Source organism: Melanostigma gelatinosum (assembly GCF_949748355.1).
Source record: "Melanostigma gelatinosum genome assembly, chromosome: 4".
NCBI classification, from domain to species: Eukaryota; Metazoa; Chordata; class Actinopteri; order Perciformes; family Zoarcidae; genus Melanostigma; species Melanostigma gelatinosum.
The window spans coordinates 27,470,647-27,489,436 of NC_136637.1; the positions used below are offsets into that span (position 1 = coordinate 27,470,647).

At 41.3% G+C, this 18,790-nt stretch overlaps 2 protein-coding genes across 5 annotated transcripts; one reads left to right on the forward strand and one right to left on the reverse strand.

Moving 5' to 3' along the window:
- Window positions 1-1,087: 1,087 nt before the first annotated feature.
- Window positions 1,088-9,467, reverse strand: fsd1 (fibronectin type III and SPRY domain containing 1). The gene is made up of 13 exons (XM_079266785.1): window positions 9,372-9,467; window positions 8,454-8,549; window positions 8,193-8,324; window positions 7,269-7,370; window positions 6,991-7,013; window positions 6,420-6,541; window positions 4,415-4,624; window positions 4,236-4,334; window positions 3,797-3,944; window positions 3,572-3,654; window positions 2,736-2,987; window positions 2,328-2,416; window positions 1,088-2,211 (listed from the first exon to the last, which is right to left on the reverse strand). Exons 1-13 carry the CDS (start codon window positions 9,384-9,386, stop codon window positions 2,101-2,103), a joined length of 1,482 nt encoding a protein of 493 aa, XP_079122911.1. The 5' UTR covers window positions 9,387-9,467; the 3' UTR covers window positions 1,088-2,100.
- Window positions 9,468-11,935: 2,468 nt separating this feature from the next.
- On the forward strand, window positions 11,936-18,592 carry LOC306776958 (uncharacterized protein). 4 transcript variants are annotated; one of them, XM_079267860.1, is made up of 5 exons: window positions 11,936-12,045; window positions 12,579-12,968; window positions 14,081-14,110; window positions 14,286-14,420; window positions 17,972-18,592. In XM_079267860.1, the coding sequence occupies exons 1-5, from the start codon at window positions 12,003-12,005 to the stop codon at window positions 18,127-18,129; spliced, it is 756 nt and encodes a 251-aa protein (XP_079123986.1). In that variant the 5' UTR covers window positions 11,936-12,002; the 3' UTR covers window positions 18,130-18,592. The 4 variants fall into 4 exon arrangements, with proteins under 4 accessions (XP_079123986.1, XP_079123988.1, XP_079123989.1 ...); XM_079267861.1 differs by having other exon boundaries at window positions 11,983-12,045; window positions 12,582-12,968; XM_079267862.1 differs by lacking the exon at window positions 14,081-14,110.
- The last annotated feature ends 198 nt before the right edge of the window (window positions 18,593-18,790 follow it).

Sequence of the window (18,790 nt, forward strand, 5' to 3'; positions counted from 1 at the left end):
GAAGTGAACATAAATCTCAGCTGGGTGCTCCTTTTAAAGCATTGCAGGCTACAGTTATCCAGGAGATGCATACAGAAGGAGCAACACGGCAAAGCAAGACTGTTACCACATGGACGCTGTGCACAAATAAGGACTTCATAACATCAGTTTTCCAGAGTTTATGACTTGTTTCTCACCCAGGTGGACCCCAAACCTGGCTACCGCTCATAATACAATGTGTTAGCAGAGGATACTTGCTCGCTATTTGTTATATTTGTTCTACAGACTCATAATGGGATTCCTCTTCGGTAAATAAAGGGATGTTATTGGGTATAGAGACGCACACACACTGTACAAACAAGCATTAGGGTGCAGTCGGGTGAATAGAATGAATACAGTAGTTATTTCCAAAAATCCTGAAGCCATTATCGGATGACTCCTCTACATAAAAGCTGATAAAAGCTCCCTTCTAACTCTCTGTGCCGAGTCTTCCTGTCAGATTTAACTCCAAAGAAAACAACAGCGGCTCTGATTCAACGACTACAAAAGGTGAAATGCAGTGAACACCTTTAGGTCTGCAGGCCTCGGCAAAAAATGAAACACCACGTCCCTAATGTGTGTTGTTCTGATGAGCCATCAGCTGTTAAAAAGTGTCCTGATATGATGAACTACATTCTATTCAGTGGCGTCGTCGAGGAGCAGGTTGTTATTTGGGTTAAATAGGTCGGCTGGTCGGTGGAGGCGGATTCAGTGGGTGATAATTACCACTGAGCTCCGTAACAACCAGGTTATGATGACACTGACGAAACATTGTTTTTACTTAATTAGGGAGCGCATTCAGTTAACTCTCTCCATGACACACATGTCTGTAATAAAACTGTATAATTATAAATATTCATAATGATTTATAACAATAATCACAACACATTTCAAAGCATTTTATAACGACTTATAAGGTCATGTGTCGTAAAACTTCACAATCGCATAATTATTTCAGGATGCAAGTATCAGTGTATTTGAATACTCATAGTTGTAGTACATTATAATATTTCTTTAATGGATTATAATCACTGTTATAATACATTATGATGTCATTATTTATGGTCATTGTTTGTTTTAAGTGAAAGAAACATCATGAAATCTATGCAAGAACACACAAAACCTAATTATTATAATTATAAAACAGTGATAATAATGCATTATAAAAAGATTATAATGTTTTGTTGTTGTTATTACTATATGATGTACTTTTATAATAACATAATTATATTAGTAAAAATGTATGTCACGTTTTATGTTCCTGCATAGATTCAATATTTTTTACAGTTTTCTTAAAGTAAACAATGACCACTTAGAGTAAATTAAACATCACATTATATTGTGATTATGAAAACATAATGTATTACATTTATTTACACTTATAATACACTATGATCCTTGAAAAATGCTTGTGAAGCATTATGATTTATTAGGTCATTATAAAATGCTGTATGTGTTGTGATTATTGTCATAAATCATTACTTATTAGCGCTTATAACTATAATCACACAGTGCTATAAGCAGATTATAATGCTTTACAAGTACGTTCATGATGCATTATAGACATGGGCGTCACAGAAAGTGTCACCACGGTGGTTTGCAGTGAAATATGAGCATGTGGGTGCGGATCACCCGATCCGGTTTGGAAATGAGAAGGAAGGCAGAGAGCAGACAGGTCCTCGACTCTGAGCCTGCAGCTGACAGTACGACTGACAGTTTTGGTGATGGCAAGGAAGGAAGGAATGAAGGAAGGAAGGAAGGAAGGAAGGAAGGAAGGGCAGCGGCCAGCGCTAAGTCTTTGCTCTAGCAGCAGTGGGACAGTGCTTAAATGACGCGAGAGGAAAAACGAGTAAGACTACATGTGTCCCCGACAATCACAACAGCCGGAGTCATACATCGGAAGAGTTCTGTCACTGATGACTCACTTGTTCCCAGAAAAAACGTTTACGCAACACAGAGACTGGAACAGGTTGAGCCATCAACCTCCGGTGATGTAACCCTTTGATACGATATGGCTTGGACCGCGGCGGCGGCGGCGGTGAATGTGGTTCGAAGCAGAGCTGGGAGGCGTCCAGCTGTTCTCTAGGTGAGGCTGGCGTTGGAGCTGCTGGTGCCGCTGTTCTTCCTCTGGCCGCTCTGCACGGCGCTGGGAACCTGCAGGCCCGTCACTACCGAAAAACTGCCGTTCCACACCTGCAGGGGAAGCGCCACATCAACAGGCAGTTGAAAAAACAAAAAGGGAACGGGGACAATAGAGCATTCTTTTAGATAACGGGGGTGTTTATAGACGTCAGAAGGACGTTTCTCACCATGAAAGCTGGTATAACTGGCTGCTGGAACTTGGTTTTGAAAGTGTGCATCAGCTGTTTAGTTTTGGAGTCGTAGAAAGACAGAACACCTGGAGAGAATGAAGACATGTTTATTTAAAACAGTAGGGCTACAACTAACATGTTTTCATCGTTGGTTAATCTGTCGATTATTTATTTTTTAAAACAATAAATTCAACTTTTAGTTTTTAAACTGTCAAAATACTTTGAAGAAAGTCCATTACAAGTGCTCAGAGTGAAAGAGTCCAAACACAGACTCACTAACTGAATATAGACCACAACATATAAACTGTGTATTTGCAACATGCATTTTATTTTGCGGGGGAGAAGTTCTCATCAGTGATTCTCTCTGTGATCATTCCAACACTGCTAAGTACGTGTTTACGGCACCTTCGTCGTAGTTGACGTAGACCCCTATTCTGTTTGGGATGGCACAGTCCAGTGCTCGAGCCTTGTTGTTGTGCTTTGCTGTGAGGCTCTGCTGCAGCCAGTTGTTCAGATGGATGCACCAGGAAGCGCTGCTTTTCCCCAGCTGGTCGAATCGTCCGAGGCTCCGCAGGGCGACGCCCACGGCGAAGGCCTTGCTCTCCTTGTCGAACCGCACCTCCCAGTACTGCTGGCCAGCGTCGATCATCGTGTCGGCTGTCACGACACATAAACCCAGATTATTCATTTCTAGACTCACAATGTCAACACTTTCCGTAGGTTGAGAGGTGAGGTTACATGTTTTGTTTTGCTAGTACATCGAAACCAAACACTGGCTCTAGATAGCGAGGCTTTTGTGTTTTTTAAGTTACCTGAAGGCCACTGTATTCAATCTACAACCTCACCACTAGATGCCACTAAATCCAACACACTGTTCCTTTAAATGTGGATAAATATTATGAACGCAAACAATTCTCTCTCCCTATCTATTCAGGAGCGTAACATACACCTTGGAAGCCCGAGAGGCTAGCTAACTAGCTTACCTGGGTAGCTACAGGCTGGTGTAGCAAGGCTAGCTAGGCTAATAAGCTAGCCTACAAACTCATCAAGGCTCGATGCATATTTTTCATGCATTGCCAGTGTACAAAGTACAAAAGGGTTTTCACTGAGCAGTGAATGTTACTCAGCTGTTAACGCTTTAGTTATTTAGTTCCACGAGTTACAACTCCAGTCTGGTGTGTTTCAACCCTTCGAGATGTAGAAATGCACGTTTGTCGTGTGTTTACAGTGTGAACTCTCACCCAGCACTGTGTAGGACTCCGCTGTAAATCTGTCCCTGCCGGGCCGGGCTGTCGGCGCTCTCTTAGGTGACATCAAAGCTGACCTGATGGTACACAACAAACACTCAAAGATTCATATTTAGATGTATTCTAAAGGACAGTAAGTACATGACCACATGGCCTTATGAGGGTTTTTATAGTGAAAAACTCCGGTTTAAAGACCCTGCAGATGAAATTCATACACACCTGGCTGGGGAGTGCATCGGGGAGTTGGTTCGCGTCTTTTCCTTGCGGATGTCCTGTATCTTTCCTCCACAGCTGTCCCACTCCACGCTCAAGTCCTCCACCTTCAGGTTCTGGTGGCACGAACCAGCGTCCAGTTTGAAGGTGAACGCTGCAAATGGAAAATGAGTCAGCCATCCAATATTCACGTTCACGAATTCACATTTGTTTCATTTCCCATGCTTTCCCACACTTCAGACACACGAACACACACACACACACACACACGCAAACACACACACACACACACACAGATCCTCATCCACTGACTAAATGTTGTTAATTGGCCTGTATTCACTGTTCTTGTCGTCCTCTTGTTGTTCAGTTAATGTCTTGTCTTTTGTCTTGCAATTCAAATAAATAAATAAATAACAAAATAAAAGCTCGTTTGTGTTTTTCTCACCGTGGGTTTCTAGCGTGACCGGCTCAGAGAACTCTCCTGCCACGGCCTTGTTACACGCTTTCACCCTGAACGTGATGTACCGGGTGTCAAAGCGGAGACCTGAGAACAAAAAAAGAATCCCGTTATGAGTCAGACCCGTCACAGTTCAGAGAACACAAACACACAACCCTCCGTCCTACCGGTGAGTGCGTGCTCCAGCTCTCGTATCCCCTCCACCACCATCCAGGGGTAGTCCTCTCTGATGCGCGGCGGACCCTCGTGGTTCGTGCGTCGGTGCTCCAGTATGTAGTGGTCTATCTTGCTGTCGGGCTCCGGTAAGGTCCAGACTACAGTCACCGTGTTGTCGCACACCTGGGACTCTGACACCTGGATCTCAGGAGTGGCGGGAACTGGAGAGAAGACACAGTTTGTTCGAAGGATTGTCGAAAAATCCACTTCCTCTACCTCTTCTTCAACACTTGATATTTCACTACAGAAACAACCAAAGACACATGAGCAGATTTAAAATGATTATTTAAACACATTAAATGTTGATAAAGAGCTGTCACATGGGAACAAAGTCACAGCTGAATTAATAGACTTTTGCCACTTGGGGGCAGAATCACCCCAAAACTAGCTGACAGGTACACAACCGTTGATGAAAGATCAAATTTGACAGTTTCCTGCCCAATCACAACTTAAAGCCTTAAAACCCGCCCACTTTAATAAAAAACAAACCAAATCATAACCTTGCCACAAACCTGTGCAAAACCATACAACCCTTACAGAAAGCACAGTGTAAGCACACAAATCTTCATATCTGCTTCAAGTAACCGAAGATAAAATGTTGAATGAATGAGATTTCGAACCCCACAGAGAGTGCAGTCAGACAATCAACGACACAAAACGCCATTTCTATGTCGACGTTGATGACGTCAAGGTAAGTAGCTCCCCAACGACAACAGAATAAAACAATCAAACGGTTCTTAAATTGAGTGGACACAACCAAGTTTACTGAGTATTGTATTTGTGTTTTTGACCATAAAAACAGCTTGTTTGGTCATTTTGTTTTCACAATATTTTCAGAACCACCAAATGTTGACAGAAGCAGCTCAAATTAATCAAAAGTAGGCCAATGTGGCGGAAACCAGCCCGATCTGGCAACACCGTACGCTACCTAGCATACACTTTAGCTAACGCGTTGTCAATGTACACATCAATCAGGCACGTAGCAACATCATCATTCATTTGGAGTAATGTTTTCGTCCACCTGATGAAGTTTAGTCGCGAACATCCGTCTCTTTGTCTGCTAAATGTTCAACTGTGATCAGCAGCTAACCGCTACCTAACAAACAGGTGGTGTACAGTAACATCTGCTGGCGACGAGACGGAGCCCTACAGTGACTACGTGGGCTGTCAAACCACACCAATGCATTAAAAGAGGTTAAAGAGCCTCACACAGCTGCACAGTTGGCTGATAATTCTCTGTGGTTTCATCGCTGTGAGCGGCATTACGTGTGATTTGACTCAAATGTAAAATAATGGTAACTGCGGCATTTTGAATCCAACGCAACACGCGGCTTATTTGACACAGAGACGTTGTTTCGACTTTGTGAGAGTGTTTGGTTTATCAAAGTGAAAGACACTTGTCTTGTCTGTAACATTGATGTTCATGTTTTAATGTATTTCATGTGTCTTTTGTATCTGCCATTAAGAAGACCGAGATCAAAATTTGCCACAATTGCTAAACTGGTACATGTGGAGAAATGTCTATTGGTGTGCATTTCCCCTGTAACTTTAAACTGTATCAATAAATACATCAAAGACCCAGACTGTGTTGAACTGAGGCAGAAGTTCAGGCTTGTGTTGTTACTTCTGATTTATTTCTACTGATTCGTCCAAATTGATTTGCCTGGAAAAGAGGCTTTATACTTTTACTACAATGGTGAACTTTTTTACATGTTTTCGGACAAAAAACACTTAATGATTGATTTTCTTTTTAAATAATTGGTGAAGTAACTAGTAAATACAGCTGTTAAATAAATGTAGTGGAGCCAAAAGTGCAGCTCCCTCTGGATATAGTGGAGTAGAAGTATAAAGCTGCATGAAACTGGAGTAAAGAACTGGTGTGAGTGATACTTAGTTAGATTACGTCACCGCTGCGTCACCGTATCTGTATTTGTTGGGAGTAAAAGTGGAGCAGACCTGGGAGAAACTTGAGGCCCTGCAACACCTCCCTCTCCTGGCTGAAATCCACCATCAAGTGACTCATGTTGTCGCTGGCTTTGGCCTTCAGGGAGAGGCGAAAGGCCGGAGCCATTGTCACGCTGCGGACAAAGAGAGACACACACACAAACACACGAGCACACGGAGTGGAAACAAGCGTTGTCCATTATTCAAACGGATCAAAAAGGCAAAAAACAAGGTGATTCTAACGCTGCTCGCTAAGGAAAGGCCCGCTAACTAGACAGTCTGGATCTACCACTGAACCCATCAACCTAATCGAGGTTTGAAAGCGGAGCTAGAGAGGGAGTTCATCCAGGGAGGAGGAGGAGGAGGAGGAGGAGCACTGACACAGGATGGTACAGACTAGAGAAGGCAGTGGGAAACACAAAAGGCTCTCGAGTGGAAAGTTTTCCATACGGCTTATTGTCTATGAAATGGGTGCGGTGGCTACATGTTTTGAATGCATGCACGCTACATTACGAGATGGCTCAGTGGTTAACAGGAGGCTATGAGAGAAAAAGGGGAAGCAATGGATGGCAGAGTACCATACCTATCCTTAATGTCTTTGGCCGCCTGGAGAGGAGAAGCAGAGGGGGGGGGGGGGGGGAAGAAGAGAAGAGAGGAGAGATACGGAGCGAAGAGAAATCTGAGTCGTAGTCCACCATGTTGTCATTCAACACAAAGGGTCGCTGGTGGCTGTGTTCAAATAACTGCTCGTGTGACACCAGTGGAAGGACAGATTAAATATCATATGTATATATGTGGACACTGGATTTCACAGTGTAACAGTGCAGCAGCGTTGCATCGGTGGCGGAGTGAGTCAGCTACCTGATTGAAACTGTCCGTCTCGGAGGAGCACAGCGTCTGGTTGGCGAGCTCCAGCAGCTCCTCCGAACTCTCCAGGGCTTTGGAGCCGGCACTCAGCTGACTCTGAGAAGGAAGTAAAACATAACCGGGACTTTCATTTGTTTTGTTTATCTTTAGTGTAATGGGACCAGTGTGTTCTCTGCAGAAGCGATGGGAGGTAGCTGCATCGTTTGAGAGTCATTGCTCGGCCCCATGCCGGCTGGAGTTTTATGTGCACGTATAAAAAAAAAAAAAGCTTCACGCAGTCGATGGTATTTTGACCCGGAGGAATTAATAACATCGTATTTTCAGTGCGTGTTTGCTGAAATAGTTTCTGTAGTTTACTTTTGCAGAAAAGTGAGTTTTCTTATCATATTATTGATGTAATCTTTGGCCACAAATAATAATATGATAAAAAAATGTCAGTACCTCAAAAAAAAGGAAAAACAATAAAGTATTTGGTTTCTATAAAACCATAACAAGTTTAATATCAATGATATGCACACATATAAAATATTTGACAAACACAATGTCAGTGTTTTTCCTAATTTTTAATAAATCCTGACTTTGACTTTAGATAAAAGTGTGATTTTTACAATGTAATCAAAATATCATTATGAATATCGTCTTTGGGCACAAATTGCTCTCCAGATGACCTAACATGTAAAAACTCATCGTGAGATCTCTGGAATTTGTTTGTGTTTTCCTTTAAATGTAACATTTAATGCTAAAATGTATCAGGCGTCAGAAAGCACGAGAGAGAATGTCACAAAATGATTCTCATTATTTACTCGACATTAAACGCCAACAAAAGAATAAGTTTCTTGCTGAAGTTTGAATTAAAAAACAAACCGTAAGCAATCAAATAATAACAAATGTGCTATTATTATGGCCAACGGCAGGTACCTGTAGGTCATATGTGCGGCTGGCTCTCTCCTGTTTGATGCGCGTCACCATGCTTTCCTTCATCTCGTCCAGGACCGAGTGGAGGGAGGTGAACTCGGACTCCAGGTCCTCCTGGACTTTGTTGGAGTTCGCCTGGTGCCACAACAAAAATAGGGAAACACAGGAAGTCAACTTTTTTCTGTATCTGGACTGAATGTACGACCAAACGGTGTGCAGAAAGGATTCAAGTTTTCATGTATGTTTTGTTGTTGTTGTTGGTACCTCTAAGTTGTTGAGGCTCTGTTTGACGGTGCAGACGAAGTTTGAAATCTCCTCGTTCTTCATGGCCAGCGTGTGGGTGATCTTACGCAGAGATTCCTAAAGAAAAGACACAAAATTCAACATTTTGTTATTCCTGAATTTGAAAAAAACAACAGAATCTCATTCAGACTGAAAGAGCCAAAGCCTGAACAATACATATTTAATATTCTCCATCAGTAGCCTTTAAAGTCTGTGGTTTAAAGAGCGGCTGCAGGTTTCTGCTCCAACCAAACACTTCAGTGCATCCTCTGCAGTGAAGGAGGAGGTTGTGCTCATCAGTGTTTGAGGAAGAGGGCTCATGGAGCTCCTTTATAAACATCTGTTCTTCAGATGTGATGGGATCAGAGAGGGACTAGGGAGGGAGGACACTTCACGGGCGGAAGGATGCGCATTTATAATCTAATAATGCAGCTCCAACAACCATCGATCAGCCGGCTTCAAAGAGACACACCCCGGGTCGGTTATCATACAGATCAAACCTCTGATACGTTACCACACTCCCGGTACGTTTATATCTCAAGCTGTCCGTCCCACAGTGAACGAGTCCATTCATACTGAACCACTGTGTGATGTTTGTTGAGGCGAGAGGAGCTGCGCCAAGGCCCCCTCACTGCCTCTCCTTTCCGCCGGACTATAACGCAGATACATCGATAACAAACTCATCGATGACATGCATGCTCGAGATAAACCTCACCTCCAACCGGACAAAAACACCGGTTCAAATATTAAAACACCAGTGTGAAGTACGAGTCCGCACCGCATCCACAAACTCCCCCGATTCTGCAGCTCGTCCCCTTCCCTCCTTCCTTTGTACGCTACGCCCTGAAACCCCCCCATCAGAGACACCTGTTCCTCCGGGTCCGGTCCGGTCCGCCTCACCTTCTGGTCTCCCATCGCGCCGCTCGAGCCGCAAACACCGCGGGGTTTTCCTCCTCTGTTCTCCCGGTTATTTTCGGTTTACTTGCACGGCGGAGCTGGTACTGATGCTGCTGCCGGAGTGCAACGCATCTTCGGACGGACACCACCAACCACCAACGCCTTTGGGCCGTAGTGCGTGGTGCGCATGCGTCAGGAGAGGATTCTGGGTACTGATGTTTCTGTTGCGCGGGTGCTGCGTTCAGGTGCCGTCGGAGAAGAGACGAAGCAGTTTCGGGATTCAAACGTGTCTTCCTTTTATTTATTTTTTGAAACATTATTCCGAAAAAAATATTAAAATATATATATTTAGTTTTTGGCTGACGAGTGAAGATGGTGGCTATAGTTTGAAGAGTTTGAGATATGACTAACACTTTAACAACATAAACAAACATGGCAAAGAGCAACATGTCTAAAAGAAATACAATGTGACAGCAATGAATAAAACAAGAAACCTAAAAGTCTAAACAAAGCCTGATAATGAGCGTCAATATGGGAATGTTCTCTAGGAACATATGTGAAATACTTTTCAAGAAAACTTCAAATTGTTATGATGTAACCAGTAAAAAACGATCCATTTCATACTAAAATCAACTATAATCGTGATAGTGACAGCTGCCCCATCAGATGCAGTGCAAACAACTAACTATAGTCGGCTTCACTAAAGTTTTCTTTGTCAGTTAGTTTGTGGTAATTTGATGAAATATAATTATTCTTTTTTAAGGAAAATGCACCCTGAGAGCACAATATGAAAAACAACAACAACAAAGGTGTTGCTTTTGTCTCAAGGCCTCTTTACAAGGCAGGGTCACAGTAACACAGGAGCAAATCCCCAACAAATATAAAGTATTAATAGTAGCACATATTTAAAATATTGAGTCTTTTTGGTTCAAGCCTTGCTGCTATATGATGTTATGTGTTTTTGACTTTTTGCTGTTTTGTTTATAAATCTGTTATTTGTTCTTTACAAAAAGAAAAGGGATTTTAAATCTCAATGGGACTAATCTGGTACAATACATAATGTAGACGTCAAGGTTGAGTTTGATTAAAAAATAAAACAATTTGTCCTTGATGCATCAACTACTCTTGTGGTATGAAAGGAGGTATGATGAGTTGATTAAGGGTCCAGGGCATGCCTATTAAACCCAGGAAGCATACAGCTCCTAGTTATAACCCTTCATGGCATCACATATAGAAGGATCTGGATAACAGATGTCCCTTTACCTTTTCTCTCAGGCAGTAAAATAACAGAATCATTGTCTGATTTGACATATGTTGGAAAGTGCAGGGTGACCTTTACCTGCGTTATTGTGCGTAAAAAACAAACTGAATTTATTCATCGTGTGTTCTTTTTTTTTATCAGCCCGATGAGGAAAAACAAAAAGCAAAGTACATATATTGTTCTTTATTACTGGGATCCAATAGTAGAGATAAAATTGTACATTTATATTTCCGAGGAGATTCATCATCATCATCTCTGCCTTTTATTTCAAAAACAGCACTATTGTGGAAATTTATGGTATTTTCAGTTTATTTGAAAATACAGATGAGTTATGTATTTCAGCCACAGCACTCATCTAACTCTACTGTTCCACTAAACAAATGATCTGTGATCGTTTCTCTGCTCACATTACAGGCAAGACCTACTTTCAGTCTCTTGAAGTTCACACGGTTGATGTTTCACAACTTATACGCTCACTGCACTCCTTTGGTCTTCACTGTGATGAACAGATCACACACAGACACTAATTATCATGCAATCAGGTTTTTGGCCAAGTAGGTCTTCAAATAAATGTGGTGTTTGGTGCATAACAATAAACATAGAAGAGAAAAAAAAGATCAAAGCAAGTACTTGATTTAAAACACATAACTGAAAAATGTAGATGTCATTGTGTTTTTACAGTTTTTGTTCCCATCAGCATCGCAACTCTTCTGGATGAAACTTTGTAGGAAAAAAAACTTTACCATCGCTCATCTTTGTTGTCTCTACTGCAATTTATCTTGTAGGCTGTGGTGAGAGATTGAATCAGAAAGTTCGTACACTCCATCATACTCAGTTGTGTCTTGTCACAGGAAGCCAAAGCCCTGCGTTTCTTGTGCACCGCTATGGGGAGAAGGTGAGATGCGTTTTTAGCACCCTTGCACCAAAACCCACAAGAGTTTCACAAACCCATACGAGGGTTTTGTGTTGTGTGCCCCATTTTTTTAAATTTCATTTAGCAAGTCAGCGTCTGTTTATTTATCTCACTGAGGGATTCACTGTCTGTCTGTCGAAGTGTGCCAACAGCAGGATGTACAATATTAGCAATACACTTTGATGTCTTTTGATTAAAAGTACAGTTTGGTCAGGAATCTCTCTTGTCTTTTTGAAAGCCTACACTACTTTCCATCTTCAGTTCTTGTTTAAGCAACCTTCACTACAGTCAGTTCCTATACCAAGTCAGCAACTTATTCTCAGAGTACACTTAAACAAAAAACAAAAAAGCCCTCCTCCCACTCACACAGTTTTTTTCCTTTGTGTGTGTCTAGAGCTCTGTCAGATGTGCAGCAGAGACAGGATGAGGGTGAGAAGAAGACCACCTTTCACACGATACGATGGAAATGTGGTTGAAACGGTCGACTCTTGTGTTACTCACAGGTAAGACTCCTGAAAACAGACAATAACAAACATTAATGATATAAAATGAGGCTGTTTAATATAATAATGAACGAGTTCGGAGCTAATGTAAAATTACTTGATACGGGCTACGAGTGGTGGTAGAATTACTATTCTTATTATTCTACTGTAAAGTAGTCAATAGTCAAACAGCAGTGTATAGATACTTTGTTACAAGTGTCACGCATTTAGGATTTTACTTTAGTAAAAATAGTAATACCACAGTGCAAAAATACTCTGTTACAAGTAAAAGTCATGCATTTAAGATTGTTCTTAAGTAAAAGTAGTACCACAGTGTATAGATGCTTTGTTACAAGTGTGATGAATTAATGATTTTACTTCACCAAAAATAGTAATACCACAGTGTAAAAATGCACTATTAAAAGTCACGCATTTAAGATTTTACTGAAGTAAAAGTAGTTATACAACAGTGTAAAGATAGTTTGTTACAAGTAAAACTCACGCATCTGTCTGTCTGTCTGTCTGTCTAATATCTTTCTTTCTTTCTATCACAGCAGCCCTGGTGATATCAGATCAAGCGCTTGTGATTCTGAATGAAACACGAACAACAGTGAAAGTGCCTCTCGGCTCCTCTGTGACTTTCCAGTGCCGTTTGAAGACAGATGCAAAAAGTCTTAGGGTGATCTGGTTTTTGAACCCCTCTTCATTCCAACAGCACAATCTCTCCAATGAGTTCTTTTCCAAATCTGCAAAGAACTCCAGCTTGGTGTTGAACCAAACAAAGCAGGACTCCAGGGATGAAGGGCAAGACACCGAAGGGACTTGGCCGACATACATTTTATCAAACGTAACAGAACAGGACAGCGGATGGTACTTTTGCAGCTTCAAAATAGATATTCCCGTTTTAATCCAGATTAACAGCAGTGGAACAGAAGTAGTTATTAGTAAGTATCACTTGTAACTGATAACGCTATAACACTTTGTTTTACGTCCCCCTAATATTTATAAGCAGTATGCACACATTTAAATGAGCAACATTCTGAACATTAATACAGCAAACAATTATTATTTAAATAAATAATATATAGTGGAGTAATGTCTACCTGAGCAGGGAATGAAGTCGCTTTCCCTCTGTGTGAGTGTTGCTGTCCGAGCTTCTCCTTGCTTTGTTGGCAGCGTGTGCTTTTAGCCTTTAGTTTTTGAAATGTATTACAGTTGTCATTATACATTTACATGGAATTTAACCTCTGCACTGAACCCATCCCTAGCGTATTGGGAGCAGTGGGCTGTTGAGAAGCGGGGTTTAGTGTCTTGCTCAGGGACGCTTCGGCTCAGGACAGGTAGAAGCCGAGGATCGAACCGCTGACCTTTTGGTTACCGGACGACCCTCAATGAGCCACGGCCGCCCAAAAAGTGTGTATGGCAGTGAATGTGCCCCACTGGCTAGCTAACGGCCGAAAATGCATCAAGTCACAGCTCTCACATGGCTGTTACAGCTGATAACATCGTCCTGACCAACAACTTATTGGCAGAAGCGTAGCCCCCAAACTCCGGTTCACCCTCGGGTAAACACGGTTAGCTCTGTCAGCACTTTCGGCATAGTTTGTACCCGTTAGCATTGTTAGCACCGTTAGCTATTAGCCGCCGGCATGTTGAGAGTCGTGAGAGGCAATCGAAATGCTCCCGATCTCACACTATAATGTGCACGTGCGCAGCTATAAGGACTTTGTTAGCTAATGTACAGTATTTGTCAGCAATAACATCTCCAGTGAAAGCACATTTTATTTTATTACAACTGCGTTTTACTATATTATCTACATTATCTGTTTTTACACCATCCTCCACTTCTGATGGCCCACAGCAGGGGTTACACTTGTTGCTAAACAGATTATAGTGGCTTATAAACCATTTATATATGCTGCTTATAAATGCTAAAAGAGGTACATGAAGTGAAGTGTTGCTATAAAGCTTATTATGATGGAACGTTAAAGGATTCACGAAACAGTCTGGCTTGCTTTGGCTTAATGAAAGTATTATTTTGTTTCCTCTGTGACAGCGAAGAGCAAGGAACATACAACGTATCCAGGTAAACAAGGTCTGTGTGCATGCTAGGAAACATTTAATTAAATAATGGCCTTGTTTAACAAACACTCTATTATTAAGGACTATTGTGTGCACGCACTGACCTACTTATACACACTCTGATGAGAAACTGACATACGGTAGTCACATTTCAAGACAAAGCTTTTTTTCTCTCACAGCGACTGTGTCTCCCATAGACAACTTCACGCTCATCGACCAGTGGATGTGGATCACGTTGGGGGTTTCTCCCGTCATCCTGATTGTCCTGCTGGTCATATGTGTCTTGCTGAGAAGAAGACGCCGCAGAAGCAGAGGTACCGGTCTTCCTTTTTCAGTTGCAATGGTTTAGATAATCATCGAGAGGTTTTCAAAATGGGAAGCGGGCCTTAACAGGCAGGGGATCCAAGCAGTTTCAGTGGCGGCTCAGTGAACGGAAGTGGGGGGGGGGGGGGACAATTAGTATAGTTATCAAAAGAAGGTCACATAGAATAGCCTACGTGTTTGTGACTTTATGAGAGAACAGTTTTAGAGAATTGTCAAATTGCGATATTAGACTTTGTTGACTCAATTATTTGTTTATGGGGGTCAAATAACATAATCATGATCCCAAATGTCTCCTGGAATTGAATGAAAGCAAGTAAACTAAGAGGAGATGAGGGGGCGCCTTATTCCAAGCCTTGTCTGAGAGGAGGCTCACACTCTCAGACATTAAAAAACTCTGATCTAGACCTACTTCGGTAAACATCTACAGATTGTAAGCTCAGCACTGCGATGAAAGAGGGCATGAAACAAAACACTCTCACAAAAAAGCCTCAGTTCAAACATGCTCTGAATGAATATTGCTGGTTCACTTTTGCAAAAGGTTTGCGTTTAACAGAAGAAATGATGGTCTGTTTTGTGTCTCTGTGTCTAATTGAGAGAACAGAAGAAAAAGAGGAAGCACTGCTCACAGAGCAGGTAGTTCTATCTGCCCAACTCGTGGTCGGACGACGCAAACTGAGTGAGCGAGTGTTGTTTGGTTTCACTGCTCATTGTGTGCTACAATCTAAAACGCCATTGTAGGACAAATTAGGAAGCCTGTGTTCTACTGGGTAGAGATGAAGGAAGGACAAGGATGCCATTTTACAGGCAGAGTTCAGTGCACGGGGGGGAGAAGTGAGATTTGGTTGCAGCCGACGGACCCCTACTGAGAAAAATATCAGATATTTGCAGAAGCGAAGTAAGCAAAGCCGAAAGATCCACCCACACCGCACCACCCACCACTGCTTTTCCAGTCATGAAGACAATTTTACTTGAGAATCATCACACATTCAACCACATGGCGGCACGGTGGCAGAGTGGTTAAGATCACTGCCTCACAGTAAGAAGGTACTGGGTTCGCTTCCCAGTCAAGGTTTCTGGTTTCAATTCCTGGTACAACCTGTGTTGAGTTTGCATGTTCTCAGCCGTGGCCGCGTGGGTTTCCTCTGGGCACTCCGGTTTCCCCCACCTCAGAAAAACATGCAAAGGAATGAATGGTGAATGCTTGGTGTGAATGCGTGTGAATGTGAGTGAATGCTTGGTGTTGGTCGGAGGGGCCGTTGTGCACAAATTAGTTGCCACGCTTCCGTCAGTCTGCCCCAGGGCAGCTGTGGCTACCGATGTAGCTTACCACCACCGGTATGACTGGGCGAATGGTGTGCATGGAACCCTGTAAAGTGTCTTTGAGTACTAAGAAAAGCGCTATATAAAAATAAAGAATTAATTAATTATTACAATTTTCTAAATTTGATTTTTGTTATGAGCAATATTTGTGTGAATTGCTCACATCTTTTTTTTTTAATTTTGTCCGCAGCTGAAACTAATGAATTGCATAACAGACGCAACTATTTTGATAATCAATTTATCGTTTGAGTCATGTCATCAAAGGACAAACTACAATCAGTAACTCTCTCCGTTTCGACATCGTTGTAAATAAACTGAGTATCTTGTGGGCTGTTAGTTGGACAAAACAAGACATTGGACATTTTTATACTAATTTTATACACTTAATTAATTAATTGATACACAGATGAATTGATGATGAATGAATTAGTTGTGGCCCTAATTTTGTAACAACAGTCTATGCATCGGTTGTTGCATTAACAAGTCAAATCTTCAATCAAGCCAGTAATGCACTAAATTATGTTTAATGATGTTTAACATCACGCAAAAATATTTCATCCACCATTCAAACATCCATGTTTAAGATTTCTTTGATCCTATAATGTCTCAATTCCAAGACAATTGGTAGAAAGTGTCATTTGAAACTCAATTACCCTGTAACATTCATCACATTTAGCTGCCGTTTCTCAACCACATTTGCATCACTTTTATGTTTTTAAATTGTGTAACAAAAGCGTAACAAAGCGGGTGCATGTGGTGGTCCGGTCACAGACGATGGAGCACCAGAAGTAGGTCAGAGGCTACATGCTACCCGCATACCGGGGATGTTGTGTCTTGACTCACTTCAGGACACGACTTTAGTTTCTAGTTTACATGACCTGCTGAATTGAGACATTCATCTGTTTTTGTGCATTTTACACTGTAGTCACTGTGAGGTGGGGAACTGGAAAGGGTCAGTGGTGGTAGAAGTCAAATATTTTACTTCAGTGAAAGTAGGAATACCACAGTTGTAGTCAACATTCTTTGGTAGGCTATTGCTGTCATTTCCCTTTGTCACAGGTTGATTGAAGGGTTATTTGGTTCACCTGTTGAGGAAGGCTTCTGGACTGGCTGCTAGTTAAGTAACTAGAACAGCTTGGTGCGTTTCCCAATTTCTTTACCAATCAGGATGTGGCAACCAGAGGTGTGAACATAGATTTTTGTCGTACGTACAATGAAGATTGTAATATGTAAGCTGATACAATGATAAGTTTCTATTTGAGCATGTGAAGAGACGGTATGATGGTGTGTGTGTGTGTGTGTGTGTGTGTGTGTGTGTGTGTGTGTGTGTGTCTGTGTGTGTGTGTGTGTGTGTGCTTAATATCTATAGCTTGCACCATTAGTCCGTCACAATGGCTCACGTGGCGACGCCCTTTCTTTGTGGCTTGAGTGAAACTGATCTTTCGGCTTGTTTTCTTCGCTGTCATTTGATTTCTCCGATTGAAGGTGATTTTGAGCGTTCTGAGTTTGAGTGAATATTAAAGAACACCTTCCCACTGAATCAGGGCAGACCGCAGAGATAATTGTGCGAGAGTTGTGTTTGCCTAACGACAACCTGCCTGAAGCCGGCAGCTTTATTTTACAATTTTGTGTATTGGTTTATTTTCATTGAAACTGGCTTAATACACAATTTCTTAATCTAGAAAAGGGATTTTTTTCCGAGGAGTGACTCTGTAAACGTGTTTATTAACCATAACAAGGCATTGTTCTCGCCTTAGATCCGGTAGCAGCAAAAAGCTTTATTAATTATTAATAAATGCATTGTTAACTGTTAATAATGCATAATAAAGAATATATTCACCTTAATAAAGCAACAACATAGATTCAACAATGAAATAATCAATAAATATGTTTATGATGATTTTATTAACATTTATTTACCCTTATTAACATGTAATAATGTTAATAAGCAGCATAAAATGGCCTTATTACTATCAACTAATGCTTATTATAAAGATCTTAATATGAAGTGTTACCGGCATATTTTCTGAGGGAGATTTGGTCGAGACAGCATCATTAAAAGTACAGAAAAAAACAACTAAATGAGTCAAACAGACAAACAATACGAAAACAAATGTTTTTGATTCTGCTCTGCCATTTAGATGTAGTAGTATAACATATTGGTTGATACATGAATCAGCCTAACAACTGAGATCCATCCTGCTTTTGCTTCTTAATGCAGAAGAAGATCCAGTCTACGCAAACACTCGTCCTGTGGCCAACAAGCAGCCTTCTCCTCGGCCGGGGATGGACCACCTGAAGGCGGTTTCTTCCTCTCAAAACCCACGGAACCTGAGTCCAGGCAGGAAATACGACGAAGGCAAACGGAGATACAAATAATGAAGAAGTCATGGATCAACTCCTCCTCATCACATTTAGTCAAGGCTGTGTTCACTGCACTGAAAGTTAAATGAATTGTCTTTCTTCTGCTTCTTCTTCTATTATTGTATGTTTACATTATTATAATTATAATTACATGTTTATATTATTATCATAATCATATGTTTTGCATTATTATTATTATAAGTTTTATATTGCACCCTATATGTTTTGGTTCAGGCGTTTCCAGCTTTTTCAATGCATTTCCGGTGAAATAGCTATTATGAGCCACCAGATGGCAGATGGTGGATGGTGTCAGTGGGTGAAATCAAAATGTTTCTTTTTCTTTCTGTATTTTAACCCCTGATAATGTTTGAACATGTTGCCAACAGCAGATTTTGTGTTATAGATAAGCAAAAAGTAGCAAATTTGTACGTTTTTTGGGTGAATCACGTCGTGGTGGGAGTGATTTTTGTTGTCAAATGTGTGCTTGTTGTTGTAGCTGTATTGGAATTTTAAGATACTGGAAAAGCTGTTTTTTACTACACAGTTAGTAATATCTTGAATGTTACATGTTAGTGCCCCCTGTCATGAATATCACAATGTAATGTTGCATTTCAGCATAAAACAAATAAAACAAATAAGAGCAAAAGTCGTCTAAATCAAAGGAACATGAATATCA

Bases quoted from the DNA above. Each gene is read 5' to 3' on its own strand.
- LOC306776958 (XM_079267860.1), top strand. From the start codon at position 12,003: ATGGAAATGTGGTTGAAACGGTCGACTCTTGTGTTACTCACAG. The intron at 12,969-14,080 runs GTAAGTATCACT...CCTCTGTGACAG, and splicing joins TGGAACAGAAGTAGTTATTA to CGAAGAGCAAGGAACATACA. The intron at 14,111-14,285 runs GTAAACAAGGTC...TTTCTCTCACAG, and splicing joins GGAACATACAACGTATCCAG to CGACTGTGTCTCCCATAGAC.
- fsd1 (XM_079266785.1), bottom strand. The intron at 8,325-8,453 runs GTACCAACAACA...TTGTGGCACCAG, and splicing joins AGAGCCTCAACAACTTAGAG to GCGAACTCCAACAAAGTCCA. The intron at 4,625-6,419 runs GTCTGCTCCACT...TCTTCTCTCCAG, and splicing joins GGGCCTCAAGTTTCTCCCAG to TTCCCGCCACTCCTGAGATC.